General features: G+C 45.1%; 1 protein-coding gene across 2 annotated transcripts in view; it reads left to right on the top strand.

Moving 5' to 3' along the window:
• The window catches only part of SVEP1 (sushi, von Willebrand factor type A, EGF and pentraxin domain containing 1), a 203,651-nt gene that overhangs the window by 141,092 nt on the left and 41,825 nt on the right, over positions 1-20,734 (top strand). Inside the window, exons 26-36 of one of the 2 annotated variants that reach the window (XM_075560297.1) lie at positions 5-206; positions 1,388-1,563; positions 2,669-2,793; positions 3,971-4,094; positions 5,209-5,379; positions 6,379-6,552; positions 6,977-7,096; positions 10,271-10,447; positions 10,626-10,710; positions 11,285-11,476; positions 12,998-13,165. In XM_075560297.1, the coding sequence (XP_075416412.1) occupies positions 5-206; positions 1,388-1,563; positions 2,669-2,793; positions 3,971-4,094; positions 5,209-5,379; positions 6,379-6,552; positions 6,977-7,096; positions 10,271-10,447; positions 10,626-10,710; positions 11,285-11,476; positions 12,998-13,165 (1,714 nt within the window). The remainder of the gene's footprint in view (positions 1-4; positions 207-1,387; positions 1,564-2,668; positions 2,794-3,970; positions 4,095-5,208; positions 5,380-6,378; positions 6,553-6,976; positions 7,097-10,270; positions 10,448-10,625; positions 10,711-11,284; positions 11,477-12,997; positions 13,166-20,734) is intronic. The other variant, XM_075560298.1, reaches the window with a different exon arrangement.

The following is a 20,734-nucleotide window of genomic DNA, read 5'->3' as shown; positions in this document are numbered from 1 at the left end:
GCAGAACGGTCTAGGAGTTTTAACCTGGACTTTGAGGTGTCTGGAATCTATGGTTATGTCATGCTGGATGGAGTGCTGCCGTCTCTCCATGCCGTGACCTGCACATTCTGGATGAAATCCTCAGACATCTTCAACTATGGAACACCAATCTCCTATGCACTTGACAATGGCCAAGACAATACCTTCCTCCTGACGGATTATAACGGGTAAACAGAGGTGCTACTGTTGAACATTTGAATAGATTGTTTAGTATAGCCCCGGAATGCGGTGTGGGGAAGGTAACCCAGTACAGCACAGCACCAGCTCTGTGGGGATTGCCTTTAGGACTCCACTCTGACATCGAGGCGGAACTTCAAGGAGGGAGAGAGGAGGAGGGTGGTCCAGTGCCACAGCAGAACAGCGAGAAGTCAAGGACCACATGTACCATCTAGACAAGCTCCGTAGGAGGGCCCAGCTTTAGTGACGTTCCCTTATACATGTTTAGGGTTTTCTTATATATTCACATGAGTTGTATGATGACCTGAGGGATTCATGCCCATTTCACAGAGAGCAAATCTAAGTTGCCGAGAGGCACCAGAATGACAGCGCTGACTCCATTTCTGATTGATGTTTTCCCTGGTGCTCCTCCTTTTACATACCAAGGCCTCCACGGCCTCATGCATTTCTGTGGCGACCTTGACCCTCAGTCTCCACACGAGTCTTCAGCCTGCTCCTGTAAGTAAGTTGTAGGTTTCACAAGCTCTCTTTCTTCTTCTCAACCCAAGGAAATCCCCCTGTTGTGGTGGAAAATCCACCCTCGTGTTGTAAGCTGTTCTTCCTAGCAGCCTTGAGCTGTCAGAAACAAAATCCACGGTAGATAGATAGATAGATAGATAGATAGATAGATAGATAGATAGATAGATAGATAGATAGATAGAGATATAATGTTGACCATTTTTTCATAAATATGTTGATATCAGTCCTGAGGAGGTGCCTGTAGAAGCAGTCAGTTGTGAAACAGAACTCACTTTCTCTGGTCCATTACAAGATTATTCTCGGTTTCAGGAATACACTTTAGAGAAATGAAATCAAACTGATATTGGTAGAACTCCTACTCTTTTCGCTCTCTAAAGGAGCCAGTTGGTGACTTGTCTCAAATTGGATCCACTTTTCATAGTTTATACTAAGGTTTACTCCTACCAGTCAATAAGCTACAGTAATGTGTAATTTGTGAATTAATTCTTCTCCTATGAAATGTGGCCAAATAAGTAAAAGGAGGGATGAGATTACCTAAATTACTTTACCCACACAAAAAAAGGAAAAAGAGGAAAAAAAGATGTAACTTGTCTACAGAAAGAATTGCCACGTTTGACTGCTGACTGTGCCGCATGCTCTCTGCTCTTCACAGCTGGGTTCTCTATGTGAACGGCAAGGAAAGGATAACAGACTGCCCCGCCGTGAATGATGGCAAGTGGCACCATATTGGAATCACCTGGACCAGTGCTGACGGAGCTTGGAAAGTGTATATAGATGGGAAGCTGTCCGATGGTGGCTCCGGCCTCTCTACTGGCTCTGCTATCCCTGGTATGTCTTAGCAAAATAAGCATTATGCTCAGTGTGGTGGTCTGTAGATGGGCAACAAGTGCTGGCGGTTATTGTCCTTGGTTTTGGACAAAGATCAATAGTTACTGTGGCATTTTGTGAATTAACTGGAGCTTTTTCGCAGGCGAGCAATATGGTACTATGGTTAAGAAATGCCTTTGGGGATAGATAGGTAGATGGATGGATGGATGGGTGGATAGATAGATAGATAGATAGATAGATAGATAGATAGATAGATAGATAGATAGATAGATAGATAGGCAGGCAGACTGACTGACTGACTGACTGACTGCCAGGAAGCATGCTGAAGGAACAACAGCTGGTGCTACAATTGCCTTACAAAAAGATGAATTACTAGTGTTGTATTGTTTGGTTTGGGGGCTGTTGTCATTTTGAAAGAGAGCTCGTTTGTACTTGGTAGACAAGCAGAAAAGCTGCTCCTGGCTCATTTTAGTGTATGCCCTTTTTCAAATAGAACTCAAGCTCTCCTCTCAAAAGGTCTTAACATAAACTTCCGGAGAGGAGAGTGTGCGAAGGCTGTAACCGGCCCAAGTTCCCGGCGTCATGCATGACTCTGGGTGGATCCGCCTACAGAAGGGACTCTGCACTGGGAGACCTCGTTGGTCACTGTCTTCATTGGTTCATATATTTTTGAACTGGAGTTTCGATGAAAGAAGATGAAACAAACAAACTGAATAAAACATTGACTGTGCATTCTGAAAATAAGTTGCCCTGAACTATAATAAAAACACTAATAAACATAGCATTACAGGCTAAGGAATAAGAAGTGAGACCACTTGTAGTCTGACACGGAGGATAGTTCCCTAGAAGTCAACAGAGTGAACATAACCTGTTCTGTTGGGCAGAATATTGTGTACATATCAAGAGTTCTTAAGTTGAGTGAATATTCATGAATACAATATATTATATATAATATAGCTAATTTTTTAAGTTTCTCTAGAAACCATTGGACCTGTTCTTGTTGATCGAACTTGCCTTAGCTTTAGCTCATTGCACTTGTCAACAATCTCCTATTTATACTGACCTGCCTTTTACTAAATTAGCTTCTTCCTCTCTTTCTCTTTAGGTGGTGGCGCATTGGTTCTGGGACAAGAGCAAGACCTAAAAGGAGAGGGATTCAATCCAGCAGAGTCTTTTGTGGGCTCCATTAGCCAGCTCAACCTCTGGGACTATGTCCTGTCTCCACAGCAGGTCAATTCCATTTTCAGTGTATGACAGTAATGAGATGCAAAGGTACAAACCTAGTGAAAATGTGAACAGCCTGATGATGCCATATCTTACTGTCAGCTTTTGGTGTACAGATTGTTTCACCAATGTCATTTATAGGGAGGGTCAGAGAAGAAGCCAGGCAGAGGCTACCTGCAGAAAGCTTCCAATATATCCCCTGCAACCCCCCACATCCACCCTCTTATAATTAGTTCTTAAAAATTTTATTGGAAATTATTATTTTATAAAATCATTTCATTTTGAAGATGGAAAGAATTGTAGCAAATGGGGTGCTTAAAATCCTTCGAAGTAAAGCTTCAGAGATTTAGGTTGGCCCAAGACGGTACATGCCAAAAACGGGCTAGTGAATAAAGACAGGGTGAACCCAAACTGCCTGCTTCCGATCCCAGTTAGATCATGAACTCACTGTGACAATTTTGAGCAAGTGCTTCAGTCTCTCAAAGCTTTAATTTTCATATCAATACAAGATAAATAAATAGAACGACAGACCAGATTTTTCACATGATTAAATCGAGTGCTGCAGAGAGATCTCCTGGCATGACCTAGAAGTCCCTGGTTAGGCACCTGGCTGCACAGTTGTCTCAGCCCATGACCTTTGAAAGGCCCCTTAGAGTACAGGCTGGTGATCTGCTTCTAAGTGGCCACTGCTGTTGAAAACCCTACAGAACAGTTTTACGCACTCTGCACCCTGGCGCTCTCCTCCACGGGTCAGAATCTATTTCGTGTCAACCCACTGCAGGAAGGCTTGGCACAGAGTAAGGACTGGGTAGGTTTGCTCCTATTACTACAGTAGCAAACCCTCTCCAAGCCTTGGCTTTCTCAGCACACCAGCAGAGCTAGACGAGATGGGCACCTCTACAATACCTTCATAAACGGCGTGGCTTCAGAGCAGACTAGACTGCCTATGTGCAGACATCAGCCTTCCTGGAAACAGTGAGCCCAGTTAGAAAGCATTTGGGAGAAGGAACAATGGTGGTGGGAAGAAGGAGAGAGGACACACTTCTTGTTGCCCCTGAAATCATACTATGCAGAAGCCTGTCCCCTGCACGCTGTAACTGTTTCAACAGGATGAAGTGAAGGTATTAATGTGTCTTTGTGAAACATGCAAGGCAAGTCTAAAGATGTCTTCTTGAACTTTCAGGTGAAATCACTGGCCACCTCATGCCCAGAGGAACTCAACAAAGGAAATGTGTTAGCCTGGCCTGACTTCCTGTCGGGAATTGTGGGCAAAGTGAAAATTGACTCCAGGAGCATATTCTGTTCTGGTTAGAATTTCCTTCTCTCATCTCTGAACTACCCCAGGTTTTCTAGAAAAAGGAGGCAATTCAAAACTCTGTCTTGCTCAATGGGTGCATGCCTGTCTGTCTTTTAAGAAGCCCTGGTAGCACGGTGGGTTAAGCATTGGGCTGCTAACCACAAGGTCAGTGGTTCAAACCCATTATCTAATCAGAGGGGGAAAGATGAGGCTGCCTGCTCCCACAGTGATGTGTAGTCTTAGAAACCCCCAAGAGAGGTTCTGCTCTGTCCTATCTGCTAGTTATGAATCAGAATCAACTTCACAGCAATGGATTTTGGGGGTGAGTCTGTTGCTTAGCTAGGTACTCATGTTTATCGTACCATCCTCTCAAAGATTGATGATGTCTTTAAATTCTGAAATATATGTTGTGTGACAGGCGCCACATTAATTGGAATTTTGGACAAAGATAAAATGAGATTAGGAAATGAGACGAGAAGGGGAGTAAAGTGAATTTGTGAAATGCTGACCAAAGTCCGATGCTCCTGTTTGAAAGGGACTATACTTCTTTTAAAAATCATTTTATTGGGGGCTCATACAACTCTTATCAGAATTCATACATGCATCAATTGGATACATTTGTACATTCGTTACCCACATCATTCTCAAAACATTTGCTCTCCACTTAAGCCTAGAAAGGGACTATTCTTAACATGTGACTTCCATGCAGCTATCTAAATTGGGGGGGGGGGGGCAGAGAGGGGAGAAGGGTAGCAACAGGTAGCAAAGGGAGAAAAACAATGAATGTTAAAATGCATCATCAAACTCAGAGTGAGCGAAACGAGCGCTATTAAAAGTCTTAGAGTTTAGAATTAGGTGATCATGTATAGAAACATTTTTTTCATCTTCCTAAAACACTGATTTCTTTTTCCTTAAAGATAATATTCCACCAATTTTCGCTGCAAATAGGGAAGGCTGTTTGTTAACTCAGATAGGTTTTTCTAGAAAGCCAGTTATAAGATCTCTTGTCTCGCTCTCCGTGGAGTCACTCTGAAATGCTGGTGCCAAGTAAGACTTGAAACCCCTGACGTGTGGTGTTGTCGCTCTGTTGCTGACAAGCCCGACCCCCTTTTCTTTGTCATCAGATTGCCCGCCTTTAGAAAGATCCGCACCACACCTGCGAACTACATCAGTCGATGTAAAGCCAGGCTCCAAAGTCAGTGTGTTCTGTGACCCGGGCTTCCAGATGGTCGGGAATCCCGTGCAGTCCTGTCTTAACCAAGGACAATGGACCCAACCTCTTCCTCACTGTGAACGTGAGCTGCCTTTGTTGACATCGTCCCCAGGGACCCTTGAGAAATGTGTTGGCGCCGTAGAAGCACTGTGCAGGAAAGCTAGATGACAGCTAGGTTCTTCACGGTAACAAATGGAGCATCTACTCCTCGGATACTTCATTTGTGTCACTAACTGTACTGGCCACCCTGAGGGAGTGATCAGCGAAGACCCTCAAAGACTACTTTGCAAGGCAGACAGGCGGGCAAAGGAAGTGGACGGGAGAAAAAGACAGATTGTGCAGGCTGGAGGCCCAGAGGGACAGGGGTCACTGCTGGGCGGGGAGTAAGAGGTCTCTTCAGGTAGGTGTGTGCTTTCCGTCATCCAGCACTGATAAAGCACTCACGGTGTGCTTGGTTCTGGTCAGAGTCTTGGAGATGCAATAGCTGGGGAGAGACGTCCCTGTTTTTATAGTGGAAGAGACGGATGATAGGCATGGAAATGCAATAATTCCCACTCCATACCTAATAATGGTCCGTGCTAGTAGTAAGGACTATGGAGAGACACACGAATCAGCGTAGGGAAATTCAACGTGAGGAGGATGGGTGATGGATGGGTATTTTAGGTTGGTGGTCACGGAAGTTTCTCTACTGCACTTGCTACTGCGATGTATCATCTACTTATTTGTTTCTTGTCTCTCGACACCCCCTAAAAAGAAGGGGCCACAAGGAAGGGATTTTGCTGGGTTCACTACTATAACCTCAGCACCTCGGCTTGTACTTAGAGGGAGTGAGATTTCAGCGAACACTTCTGAGTGAATGAATGAATGAATGAATGGCATACCTGCTATGCGCCAGACAGTGCGCTGACTGCTGAGAGCTCAGGTGTGACTGCAGTAGACTACCACATTGAGAGCCCTGTCGGGCCAATGTTCCTGTGTGTTGGAAATGTTCCTGTGTAAAGGAAGGCCTCCAAAATATAAATATAATGTCCTCTGAGCATTGTAGTCCTAATGGAGCTTATTCGTCCTGGTAACATTTCAGGGATCCGCTGCGGGGTGCCACCTGCTTTGGAGAACGGCATTTATTCAGCCGAGGATTTCCATGCCGGCAGCACAGTGACCTACCAGTGCAACAATGGGTACTATTTGCTGGGCGATTCCAGGATGTTCTGCACAGACAACGGGAGCTGGAACGGGATCTCGCCATCGTGCCTTGGTGAGCTAAGTTCAGCAAGTACTCTCCGGTTTGTTCCAGCTCTGCTGGTGGCACACATCCCAACCCTATTTTGTGACCCACAATTCCCGAGGCTCTCCTGGCATCCCTGTTGATAACTCTTACCTCATTGCAGTAAACTCTGAGCAGGCCCTGGGCTGGGGCCACGGTCCACAGAGGTGCCAAAGAATGGTTTTACGTTTTTATTAGCTTCCATTGTAAGACTCACTGTAAGCTGTCTATTCACTAAAAAAACAATTGCTTTGGTTACGTACCTGGGATATACATATGGCTATTATATTTAAATGTTATAACTGCCTATAAAACACTGAATCGAGTTATATATAATGATTTAAAAATAGAGACAGATTTTTTTCTATAGGAAAAATGAGCCTGTTTTTATATTTGTAAGTGGTCCTCATTTCAGATGTTGATGAATGTGCAGTTGGATCAGATTGCAGTGACCACGCATCCTGCCGGAATACAATTGGATCCTACATATGTTCCTGTATCCCACCATACACAGGAGATGGTAAAACGTGTGCAGGTATCTATACGTGTGTAACTGGGGACTCCTATTTCAAGTTTTTATTCATATATATTTCAAGTCTGTGTTATTAAAAGTAAGAGTGTTTTTTATTTCAAAGGGTACACAGTGAAGTAGAGATGATGAACATCTTTTAAAGACACCTGAGCAACAAGTACAAGTGCTCTACATTTTCTTTGTGCCTGTCTTTCCCAACTTCTCATTAGCTGAACAATAAAACGGACAGCCCATCTCCATCACCAGTGTTGAAGAAATGTCTACAAAGTACAGCACAGTAGAGATCTAGAAACCTAGTCCATGGCTCTACTGCTGAGTCAGAGCCAACAGAGATGCCAAATGAATGCTTAGTTATAGCTTCACACTCTCTGTTCCCTGCCTCAGGGATACAGCATGACATTGCTTTTTACTTAATGCGCCACATCTGCATATGCTGTGACAACCTTTGTAATCCTGGCCTGGCTTGCCATCCATTGTTGTCTGTTTACATTCATTGTGGACAGCAACTCCTGCAAAACAGGAGAACAGAAAATAAAGACGATGTTGACATCACGCGTCAAATCATGACCAGGTACCCAAAGTAAGATGCATCCATTCTTTGCAAAAACTTCCTGCTCAAAGAAATGCGATTATCCAGCAGACTCAATGTGACACTGCCAATAAATCAGTACAGAAACCTGAAGACATGTTCAGGTGTCAAGTTATCCACAATAGGAAACAAGGTGACATCACTGAAACTGGGGGGGGGGGTATTTTAAGCCCAGCATCCAAAGAAAAAGAATGTAAATATTTAAACAAATCAGTGACTAAGCTTGAAACCAATTGACCAGAGGGATAGTTGGAATAAGTATTATGAGTTTGGGTTCAGATTGTATGAAAATATTATCAATTATGCTCTCAAATACACAAGGAGGTGTCGGTGTCGTGAGGGATGGGGACTGTGGTGGGGGGGAGATTCCTGTAGGGCCTGAAGGCATAGTTGTATCTCGTCATTTAGAAGCAGATAAAATGTGAGGTGCAGGTGGTGTCTTTAAGTATTTCAAATGAGCAATATACACGGTATGCTTAAAATGCCTTTTCTAATTTACCACTTTCTTGAGGAAATGTGCAAATTATTAAAATGAGAGGGAAATCATCTGTAATCCTAACCTCCAGAAATGGAATTCTGTTAAAATTCAGGTATATGTATTTTTCTGATACTTTTTCTGTATGCTTTCTATGGACATACAGATGCATAGATGTATGCCTGTTGCTATGAATGTAAACCCTATATGAGCAGTTTTCTATTCTAACTCAGTGCTACATCCTTAGAATTTCTATGACCATTGACCACTTTGAGAAAAATAATTTTAAATCACCTTTCATAATCTCCTTTGTGTATTTACTTTTTGCTATATTTTAACATGTAGCTGAGTATCCACTGTGGAAAGCATGCATTTTTTTCCTAACTTACATCTTTGTATTTATAATCTGGCTAGTTCTCAAGGTCAAATTCCATCATGGCACTTAGGTTTTGAGAGAATTTAATTTTAAAAACAAAACCTTTTACTGTTGACTCAGTGGCCCATCTGTCCAAGGGCCCGTCTGCTTCCCATTCCACAAGTCATGCCCATTGTGTTTCACTGTTGGTTGTCATCCCCACAATGCAATCATTTATCCCGCTTCCACCCCATGCTTCCTATCCCCATCCCACCTACTTTCCTAACCCTGCTGGACTTTGTCCTTCAGTAAATACTTCCCTTTGGATTTCAAATAGTTGATTATTCTAAGGTGTGCTGCCTTCCAGGTGTCATTGTTCCCTGCATCGATCTGTCTGTTGTCTGGGGGAGTTCATTGCCAGACTGGAAGGGTGGCCAGGGATCTAGTCCATGGCTTCTGCCAGCCTCTCTCTTGCCTTTTTTATGAACTTGATTTTTTTCTCACATCCTTCTAGTTTATTCAACAAAGGATTCCATCTAAAGTTCTTGATATATAGCCAAAATGACCTCTAGACATATTTGATCATGATATTTTCTCCTTTCGGAGAACACAAGTATTATGGTCATGCCTGTCACTCTATTCTCATCCCAAACCTTCCTACAACTGATTTCTCTTCTAAGCTGACTCCTAATTTGTGCATACCAAAATCCCCAAACCCACTGCCACTGAGTCAGTTCCAACCCATACTGACCCTATATAGTGCTTCTGAAACTATAAATCATTATCAGAGCAGACAGCCTCATCTTTCGCTTATGGAATGGTGGGTATGCACCACTGATCTTGTGCTAGCAACCAAATGCCTAACTCCACCACACTGTGGCCCAAAAGAAAAACAAACAAACAAAATAACTCAGTACTGTCAAGTTGATTCTGACTAATAAAGACCTTACTGGACACACCCTATGGATTTCCAAAACTATAACTCTTTACTGGAGTAGAAAGCCTAAGCTTTCTCCCGAGGAGCCGCTGGTGGTTTCAAACTGCTGGCCTTCTGATTAGCAACCCAAAGCACAACCCACTGCACCACCAGGGCTCCACAATGCTACCCAAACCAAGTCACTCACTGCCATTGGTGGATTCTAAACCACAGCAATGCTACAGGGCAGGATAGAACTGCCCCTGTGGGTTTCAGAGACTGTGACTCTTTCTCCCAGAGATCATGCTCAGCTGGTGGTTCCCAACTGCTGACCCCCCAGCATCCCCCACCCCGTGTGGTTAGCAGCCTAACTCATAACTGTCTACCCCACCAGGATTCCTGACCTCCTTCCTTTGCGCGTAGGAGGGGCTGAGGGACCCTCATCTATTTGAAACGGAAATCTGTAAATCTTGTTTTGTGCAGCTACTCAACAGCTTAAGCTCTTTTAAAAATGGTGTGAGGTGGTGACGGTTCAGGATGGGAAGGACAAGGACGGGCCGGAGTCCTTGTCAGTCATCCACTGTGTTGCCGGGGAACCACCCTCCATGGCTCAATAACTGTTGCACATTTCTCTTAGTCGTTGCTGGTTAGAAATGCGGTTGTTAGCTGGTCCGTTCAAACCTATGTCGCCTGGTGCCGCGTGTGCCGCGGGACTTCAGACCAGCCCCTCAAACATGGCTCAGGGTTTGCCTTCACTGGAGGGGGATCCCCTTGATAGGAGACCTGGCCTGGCTCTGTGAAAGCCATTTAAGATCTCCCCAAACCTTTTTCTTTCTTTTGAGAACCTATAAAGTGTAAGGCTCCGGAAAACCCAGAAAACGGCCACTCTTCTGGTGAGATTTATACCGTGGGCGCAGAAGTCACGTTTTCCTGTGAGCAAGGCCACCAGCTGAAGGGAGGCGCCAGGATCGTGTGCCTGGAGTCTGGCGAGTGGGATCGTCCGACGCCGCGTTGTGAAGGTGGGTGTAGCCGGGCCCGGGTTTCCTGGGCACTGGGAGTGAGCTTCATACATAAGACGTAGAAATGCTGTGTCAGGTGCATCATGCTTCTTTGTATTGGAAGCCCAGCGGTTAGGCTCTCATTGTGCGCACCCAAGTTAAGAAGAGCGCTGCTTCTTTGTTTTCCCCTTTCCTTCAGTTATTTCTTGTGGTAAACCAGACATTCCAGAAAACGGTGCCGTTGATGGGACGTCCTTTACCTATGGCAGTAAAGTGACATACAGGTAAGGGGTGGACTGCAGAGCAGAAGCTGAGGATACACTGGCATTGATAGACTACTAAGGGGAGGGGGGAAGAATGACCCCAGAGGGTGTTTTGAAACAATATAGAATTAGCAGAATCATGTGCAGTGTGAAGAAATCTAGCCCCATCCTCTGGTAGCTACAGCTCAACACTGGAATCCCTGGCCAAGTAGCTTATTGTGCCCACTAAGGAGTGAATGTTGTTGGCTTATAGAAACTGGGGCTTGGGTTCCTACTACATCTCCAACCAGGGACCACATTGCTCATCCCTCAAAGACAACGATTTGTGAAGCTCTAAACCCACAGCACAAACCGGAGGCCAGCCAGATCCTTCTATCTGTCAATCTCCTACTCATCCCTCAGCAAGAGATTCACCCACAGGGAACCGTGGGGAAGGCAGACCGTACCACCCTTGAAAAAAATTATTTTATGATAAAAAATGAAGATAAAGAAAGCAGAATCCTTCCTATGTGCATAAATTCCCAATATGTGGGAGGGGGTGCTTTGGCGCAGATAAAAGTATGTAAAGACAAAACCATCTCCCGTGTCTTTGTAGGTGCCAGCAGGGATATATTCTGCGTGGTCCTAACGAATCGTCCTGCCGTGCTGCTGGCTCTTGGAGTCACCTGGCTCCCGTGTGTGAATTGGTCAAGTGTTCCAGTCCCCCAAACATAGACCATGGAAACTATCTTTTGAGTGGGCTTACCTACCTTTCTACTGCAACGTATTTGTGTGAGAAAGGCTACAGGTACCGTCTGTAGGCACCATCCAAGCTTCCTATAGTATGCGTTCTCTCGCTGTTTAGTTAGCATGCTTCCTTTGTACGTGACTGTCTGACTTTAAGTCTAGAATCCCTGGGGGGTGTAGCGGGTACCCACAGGGATGCTGACCACAAGGCTGTCCGTCTGATTTTCCCAGCCACGCCTCAGGCGAAAGATGCAACTCTCTACTTATGTGAGCAGTCATAGTCTCAGACACCCAGGGGGGCAGTTCCGCTCTGTCCTACAGGGTCACTCTGGGTCTGATTGTCTTGGTGACCATGACATCCAAGGGATATTCTGCCATCTCCTTGAGACCTAGCTAACAAACAGTGCCCAGGGAAAGAGAGAATAGCAATCTGACTTTGACTCCGAAAAGTCTTAGTCCGCCTGCTTTAATTTACATCGTCACGCTTTAACCTTGGACATTTAAAGAGTTGGTGACATACACACAATTTCCTAGTTAGAGATGGTTTTTCATAAGCAATTTGCTCAGCTTAGACTCTGGATTGCATGGGTTGTTGTAAAAAGCATGTCAAGGAGCAGAGCTAATGTATAGCCCTGTAAGAGATGAACTTGACTCATGGTATAACTAAAACTGTGTGTGTGTGTGTGTGTGTGTTTGTGTGTTCAGCTCAAGGGACAATAGGAAGTTAGGCTGTGATCAGATGATAAACATGGCCAGCGGGATCTGAAATGGACAGAGATGACACAGTGAAAATGAGGTGGCTACGCCATGATGTAGGGTCACTATGAGTTGGCATCGACTTGACAGCAGTGAGTGGTGCCATGACATAAGGATCTTTGTAAAGTCCAAGACAGACCAGAGTGAGCAGCACTTTTCAGACCTCAGGCTCACCGCAGGTGGTGGTGGAGGTGGTGGAGGTGGAGGTGGTAGAGATGGAGGTGGTGATGGAGGTGGAGGTGGAGGTGGTGGAGGTGGTGGAGGTGGAGGTGGAGGTGGAGGTGGTGGTGGAGGTAGTGGAGGTGGTGGAGGTAGTGGAGGTGGAGGTGGTGGAGGTGGAGGTGGTGGAGGTGGAGGTGGAGGTGGTGGTGGAGGTGGAGGTGGTGGTGGAGGTGGAGGTGGTGGTGGAGGTGATGGAGGTGGTGGTGGAGGTGGAGGTGGTGGTGGAAGGGAGGTGGAGGTGGTGATGGAGGTGGAGGTGGTGATGGAGGTGGAGGTGGTGGTGGAGGTGGAGGTGGTGGAGGTGGTGGTGGAGGTGGAGGTGGAAGTGGTGAAGGTGGAGGTGGTGGAGGTGGAGGTAGAGGTGGAGGTGGCGGTGGTGAAGGTAGAGGTAGAGGTGGAGGTGGCGGTGGTGGAGGAGGTGGCTGTGGTGGTAGTGATATTGTCCATTCGTTGTTTTAAGTGGCACTACCTGTTGAGATTCTCCTTGTTTTTATATAAACAAAGTATGAAGAAACATTTCTATTCAATTTCTCATATGTTCCCTATTTTTTTCTAAATCTGCCTGTGTCATCTAATACAAGGGGTGATGTCATTCTTCCTGTAGCTTGCAGGGCCCTTCTGTCATTGAATGCACAGCATCAGGCACCTGGGACTCATTGCCACCTGCCTGCCACCTTGTCTTCTGTGGAGAGCCACCTGCCATCAGAGATGCTGTCATCACCGGGAGAAACTTTACTTTGGGGAACATTGTCACATACACTTGCAAGGAAGGGTGAGTAAAGCCTGTGGCCAGGCAGCCAGCAGATGAATAAACACAAAAACTAGATGGCCTGCACTTGGGAGCGGGATGCATTGGGCATGAAATCAAGTTCCCTGGCAGCAGAAGCCAGGGGGGCAGGGGGTGCTTTATACTCTGGTCTTTGGCAGCAGAAAAGAATACATTCTACAGGGAGACAAGGTTTCCTTGACATTATCGTACTCTGTGAACTCAAGCTATTGGATACTTTCAGTGGGTACATTGGATACCCAAGATTAGGGAGATAAAGGCATGAAGTGGTTGGCTTCCAAGATGTCCCTCCCTAAAAGGTCGGGTCCTAGGGAAATGGGTCCACAGGAGATAGAGGCTCCTGATTTGGAACAGACGCTGCTTGGTCGGTTCCTTTAACTCAGATGGGAGCCTCATTCTGTCTTCTATGGTGGCTTTCATGGTGGGGCCTGTTCCCGGCGGCACTCAGTGGGCTTGGACTGGTTCAGAAGGGATGCCCTCTGTATGAGTGTAATGTGTCAGTCTGGGTGCTTTGGGGAAACAAATGCACAGCAACTCATGTATAAGAGAGAGTTTTATGGAACGTTGGGCAGTGGGATGATCCTTCGCACTACCTTAGTGAAAGGGGCGAAAGCTCATTTAAGTGGGCATTTGTGTATTCTTTGGCAAAAGCAAAGGCACAAGTTAAACAGGACACATCTGGGAAAGAGGTCATAATATTCAAGTTTTTAAATGTATTAGGGCAGGGTAAGCATTAGACTACTAACCAAAAGGTCGGTGGTTCAAACCCACCAGCTGCTTCTCAGGAAAAAGATGAAGTCTCTGCTCCCATAAAGATTGACACCCTCCCTCACTGACCCATGATGCTGAGGGGGACAGCACTGGAGACACAGCGGGAATAGTGCACGGTCTGGCTCCCTCACGCTGGGGCGAGGCACTGAGGGCACGCAGCAGAGCAGGGGGAGCAGACTGATGAAACCCCTGGAGAATACCAAATATAGACTTGGGAGGCAGAGTGTGGCACCCCTTCAGATTTGACTGGAAAACACTCGTAAAGGCCAACAAACAGACCTTGAACTATTTATAGGCTTTTCCATTTTTGTCAGTGGCTTTCTTTTTCTTTTTGTTATTGTGATTTTGTTTTTAGTTGTTATTATTTTGTTGGCTTTGACTTCCCTTGTTGTTTTATTTGGCTTTCCCTGGTTTTTGTACTTATTAATGTATCTGCATGTCTATCTAGATAAGATAGGCAGGATAAATAATTCAGAAATGAAAAGATCAGGACCAATGGTTCTGGGGGATACAAGAGAACACAGGTGGGAGAAAGGAAGTGGGGGGACCATCCCAGGGACAAGGGAACAACAAATAAACTAAAATCAATGGAAGGAAGGTCATAGGATGCCTAGTGGGGCTCATTCAAGGGCAATGTAGTAGCGGGGAATTACTAAACCTGAATGAAGACCAAACATGATGGTGAGACAAGAGGGAAGTAAAAAGAAAATAGAAGAAAGAACCAGGAGGCAAAGGACATTTAGAGAGGTCTAAATACAGGCATGTACCTATGTAAATACACATATAATGAGAGGGGAATAGAACTATATACTCATATCTATATGTTAAGAATTAAGGTTGCAGATGAACTTCGGGCCTCCACTCAAGTACTCCCTCTCAAATACTCCCTCAACACAAGAACACTTTGTTCTAACATTCTGTGATGCTCACCTTTATGACACAATTGCTGAAGACAAAACAGGTGAATAAGCAAATGTGGTGAAGAAAGCTGATGGCGTCCAGCTATCAAAAGATATAGCATCTGGAGTCTTAAAAGCTTGAAGATAAGCAAGCGGCCATGTAGCTCAAAAGCAACAAAGCCCACATGGAAGAAGCACACCAGCCTGTATAATCATGATGTGTCGATGGGATCAGGTATCAGGCATCTAAGACCAAGAATAAAACTATACCCAAGGTGAATGGCGAGTGGGGACATGGAGTGGAGACCCAGTGCCCATCTGTAGACAATTGACATCCCCTCACAGAGGGGTCACAGGGAAGAGATGAGCCAGTCAGGGTGCAGTATAGCACTGAAGAAACACGCAACTTTCCTCTAGCTCTTTGGTGCTTCCTTCACCCCACTATCATGACCTCAATTCTACCTCACACATTAGATTAGACCAGAGCATGCACACTGCTACAGATAAGAGCCTGCAACACAGGGAATCAGGATAATTAAACCCCTCAGGGCCAACAAGGAGAGTAAAGATACCAGGAGGTTTAGGGGAAGGTGGGGGGAAAAAGAGGGAATCGATTGCAATGATCAATCTAGAATCCCCTCTCAGTGGGACGAATAACGGAAAAGTGGGTGAGGGTGATGAAGGATAATGTCAGATATGGAAATAATAATCTATAACTTATCAAGTGTTCATGAGGGAGAGCAGGCAGGGGAGGGAGGGGGAAGAAATGGGGAGCTGATATCTGGGGCTCAAGTGGGAAGAGAACACTTTGAAAATGATGATAGCGTCATATGTGCAAATGTGCTTGACACACTGGAGGAATGTATGGATTGTGATAGGAGATGTAAGAGCCCCCAATAAAAGTATTTTTTTAAAAAGATGTACACCTCAGAAACCGGACACGGGTCGCTGTGCTAGATGGCAGTGGGTTAGGGAGACAATGATCTCATTGAATTCAGAGATCAGTTTTCTTTTTAACCAGGACACAGACACAAAGTGTTTTCACACGTGATTCTCACAAAAAGAGAAGGGAGCTGCCGCGATGGGTGGGTTTGGGGTCTCAAGGCCCATAAGGGACTGAGAACATCTTCATCCCTGGTCAACTGGGCTGCATCTCGTGACCTTTTCCATGCACTCTCCAGAAGCATCCTCAGCAGTAACGACATGCTCACACTCCAGATGTACGGCAGTTGCCGTCACACATCTGGATAATGTTTTCATGACCATCATCTGGGCTTGTCTCTGGATTTCTTTCTCAACTCTGCCGTCTAGGAACTGTGGACATGTGAAGCTGCTGGAACCCCTCCGTGCCTCGAGTTTTCTTCTGTATAAAATTAGCTCACTAGAGGTTCATACTTCTCATGGAAATTGTGAGGAGTGAACGGATAGCGGGCCTGTCCTAGCCAGCGGGAGTATCTCAAGCTCCAGACGCCTGACCATGGCGGATGATGCTGTCCTGGAAGTCAGCGCGCCCATTGCACTTATGCAGGGATGCCAGCAGGTGGCGCCAATGTTTTCTTGCCAAAAAAAGTCTTAGTCGTCACACCTGAAGAGTCATTTAATTTCTACCTTGCACCCCCAAAAAAGGCCTGTTAAATTCATCTTTTATCCCCACAGACGTTTACCAAGTCAGTGCAGTGGCCATCTGTCTCTCAACATTCTTTCCGTCCTCATGCGTGGCTTCGGGGGAGAAGGATGGATTCAGCACCCTGAAATCCTCATCATTTTCCCCTTTTTATTCTTCTCAAACATAAACTTCTAAAGGCAGTGTTGACTATGCTAAGAGAATATCTTTGATCCTTGTTGTTAATGCAGAATAGAATTAGTGACTCATGCAGACGGATGCTTTATTGTCCGTGTGAAATTGCAGCTGCTTAAATACATAAGATGCTGCCCTATGAAGGTGCGCACCCCAAGGTAAGGGCTAATAGCTGACTCGGAAGCCCTCTCATGAAGCTCACCACGTACGCGTGCGTGAGCCGACTTCCACTCAGTGTGCGGTCAAATCACTGAAATTTAGATCTCAACATCCATCTGCCCAACTTCAACTGATTTTTGGTTATTACTCCAGAAACAGGTCAGTGCACATTCTAACGTGTGTCCTTTGTTGGCATCACTGTACTATTCATGGGTCATTTCTCCATGGGATTGTGGAATAAAACAATTTGTTTTATAACTTATGTGGCCTGCTTTTTAATAACCATCTACAAGAGCAGCCACAATGCCTCTTGAACAGGATTACAAAATGTCACACAAGTTAATTAAACATTGCAACACCTAACATACACTGATCCAAACCTACCCTGGTTTGGTTACCAGCATTTGTAAGGGCCTATTTGACGCACAAAGCTTAACACACATCCGAGTTCTGACCTAGTGAAATGGTGCAACGATTTACCGTAATTAGACACGACTTATGTCTCAAACTAGGCAAGAGCTAACAATTGGTAACACAATTATTTGTTTGTCATTTGGAAGCTGTGTACGTCTTTGGCATCTTGAGATACCAGCTGGTGTATTTTAGAAGATAGTTACTGTTATCCAAACTTTATCCACATCTTCCTTGGTGGTGGTTGTTGTTGTTGTTGTCATTGTTAGGTGTCATCGAGTTGATTCTTACACCTAGCGGCCCGGTCTCTGAATGACGGAACGAAACCCCACATTAGTCTTCTCTGACCTCACAGCTGTTCGCACATGGAAGCCCGTTGTTGCAGCCAATGAGCAAAGTTCCAGTGACCGATATTCTGAGTAGCATTGAGCTTGTAGCTTTGGAAATGAGAGGATCGGGAGACAGGTGTCAACAGCTCAACGTCAAGTCTCTTCCTCACAAATGAACACAATTGCAAGTCCACTCAGTGCCTCAGTCACTGTCCTTCAAACCTAGAGCGATAACCCGTTTTTTAATTCTTGAATCCAGAGCTTAATGCACAGGACACGTCTAAATTAGGTGATAACTACTCCAATAGAGATTTTTTAATGCGAAATCCAGATACTGACACATGGTGTTTTAAATATATGTATTTGCTTTCTTTCTCTTACTTCATGAATAAATGAATTTCTAGAAATGCAATAACCCTTTAAACATGTCCTCATCAACTTATGAACGTCAGTCAAATGGAACTGCAAGGTTCTTCACACTTGCTACCCCTAAGGCGGATTTCCCTGTTGGGGCACTTTTTATTTATTGTCCAAGTTCAGGACGTTCCATTTTATCTTTATTAAAGAGTAGGCTCTTGTAAGGGCAGAAGCTTTGAGAGAGCCTGTAAGAGTTCTTGTTCCCTCCCTATGCAGTTGTGTGTTACTTAAAAGCTGATGGGCATGTGGGCTGGGACCCAGGTTTGTGCTGTTCATGACATGAAAGAGTCAGCGAGCATAATTCTAATAACCTTTCCTCTTTGGGTTAGTCAGTTAGGAAGCCACTTAAGTATATTTGTTTTCTAGCAACAAGCAACACCATGTTCTTCTAAGATCTCATGAGAAACCCTGTCAAGTGACTACTGAAAATCATTTCCAGTTAACATACACCTGCTACTTTTTAGCTCACTTTACATCACGATAGTTGTTCTTCCAATGGCGCTAAACAGCTATCAAACCTGCCCAGCAGGCTCCACAGCAGACAGACGTGGTGATCTTGTAAAGGTTAGAGTACTTCTACCCTGTCTGTGATCACAGTGAATCAAAAACGGATTTGACAGCAATCATCACCATAATCTTGCTGGCACCACCCCCCCCCCAAAAAAAAACCAAACCCTTCAATGTCCCAGTGATCATTTTTTCTTTTCCAGGGGACTCATACACCACTCCTAACTATTTGCAAGAGTTCAAGATGCCCCCATTTCACATTCCCTTTTCTTTGCTAATGCTGTTCCTCTATCCTGAATGACTCCCCTTCCTCGCTTAACTCTTTTCTCACGTGACTCCCATCAACGGCTGCAGCATTTCTCAGATGTTTCCTTCCATCCCACGCAGCCGAGAGAATCAAGCTCTTAAGATACTGCAGGCCCTCAGAAGCTATGGGTAGTGTAGAAAAATGTATTCCTTAGATGCACTGATTCAACAAATGTACATTTGGTGGTAATCTTCCATCGCATTCTAGAAGGGCCTTGCTGTGACTTTCCATTAGAGGAAAGTAGTTGGTGGAAATTTTCCAGAAGGTATCAAACCACAATTCCTGTGTCCTGAAGAGGCTGTGAGGACTACCATCGGTTCTGCAGATGGCTGCTTCTGCCTGAGAGCCAGAGTCCAGGAATACAGGGAACATTTCACAAGTGGAACATGGATCCCAGTAAGTCAAGTGTGACTGAGATGGCACCTAAAAATTTCAACCACCGACTGTACCAGCAGCATCAAGGGACCTGTGAAAATAAGGGTGCATGGTTCAAAGTTGGCAAATGAAGTAAATTTCACTATAAGACATGAGGTGTCCCAGCTAATGGAACTTCTACCCAAAGCATGTCCTATCAGGAAGAGTAGACTCTAGGGATTCAGACCTTGAATAATGGATCTTTAAAACAATAATACAATTGTACTTTAAGGTGGTGCCACTGCACCTTCCTGACAAAGAACGGAGCTTATCAAAGCAGTGAGTTGCAGCTAGTCCACACTGCACACTGTACTCAGCTGTGGGGGATGATCATTGACATTGATTTTGAGACCACTCTGTGCAGAGCCTGATGTGCAACTGAAGGTAGGGGGTGTACACCTCCCCCTCGATGCTCTACTATGTTTTAAACTCTGTGTCTCCTCCATAGTCCATAAATTGGGGCCTACGAGATGCAAGACTCCCAGTCTCTTTCTAAGAACTGACACCTTATAAAACATAAAGCAAAGTGACCTCAGAAGAAAAGCTAGCTAACGATTTCAGAATCTTTGCAGAAGAGCCGGCCAAATAACATACAGTCGTGGCACTGCAATATCGTTTCCATGGGGTACCCCAACTGTGGTCTCACATGCCCCACATCAAACCAGCCAAACTGAGATCTCCCATCTTGCCACGTGACGTGAGAGGCATTAGGCAAGCCTGCCGGTGCCACTTTTCACTCGGGAAACCAAAGAGCTCAGTCTATGGAGACAGAATTCAATTCGATGCCCAGTACTTTTAGTCCATCACATCAGACCTGGTCAACTCCTTCCAAACACTTTGCTCATCTTACTCCTCGTCAAGAAATGGAGACTGAAAATAAGATTGGCTCAGTGGGCCTTATTCTAATGCCAACTATCAGAATATTTAGGCCCACTTCATTAAATGACATGGAGTGTCATTTAAGATTTCGACAGGTCATCAATCTATCATCATCACAAGGCAAATACCTAGTGCATAATGAAAGGCTGAGAGTTACTACACAAAGTGTTTCCATTCTCTCCTCCTTTAAGCAAGCACTGTCGGTTACGATGCTGTGGGTTGGGTGTTGGACTACTAATTGCATGGTTGGCAGTTCAAACCCACCAGCCACTATGCAGGAGAAAGATGAGGCGATCAGCTCTAGTAATGATTAGCGGCCTCAGAAATCCCATGCAGTGTCTTTATGAGTCAGAATTGATTCAACAGCAGTGGATTTTGAGGGTTTGGGTTGGGGCTTTGGTTGGGTGTGAAGAGTCCTAAAAGGTCCTGGACACCTGGAAGTTTCAGGAGAGACAGACTTGCAAACAATAAATTCATTAGCATCACCTCTGAACATTACGGGAGTCTTGCTTGGCACCTGGCAGTATGCCTGGCTGATCGCCGGCCCTTAGAATTATTTACGGAAGAGATAACTGTTGACTGAGAGACATGAAAACAAAGAGAAGTAGATTTTGCATCTGACAAAGGGATAGTGTAAATCCTAAGAAACTATGGGTGGTGTTG

The sequence above is a fragment of the Tenrec ecaudatus genome, chromosome 10 (genome assembly GCF_050624435.1).
Source record: "Tenrec ecaudatus isolate mTenEca1 chromosome 10, mTenEca1.hap1, whole genome shotgun sequence".
Lineage (NCBI taxonomy): Eukaryota > Metazoa > Chordata > Mammalia > Afrosoricida > Tenrecidae > Tenrec > Tenrec ecaudatus.
This window is presented reverse-complemented; position numbering and strand designations above follow the sequence as displayed.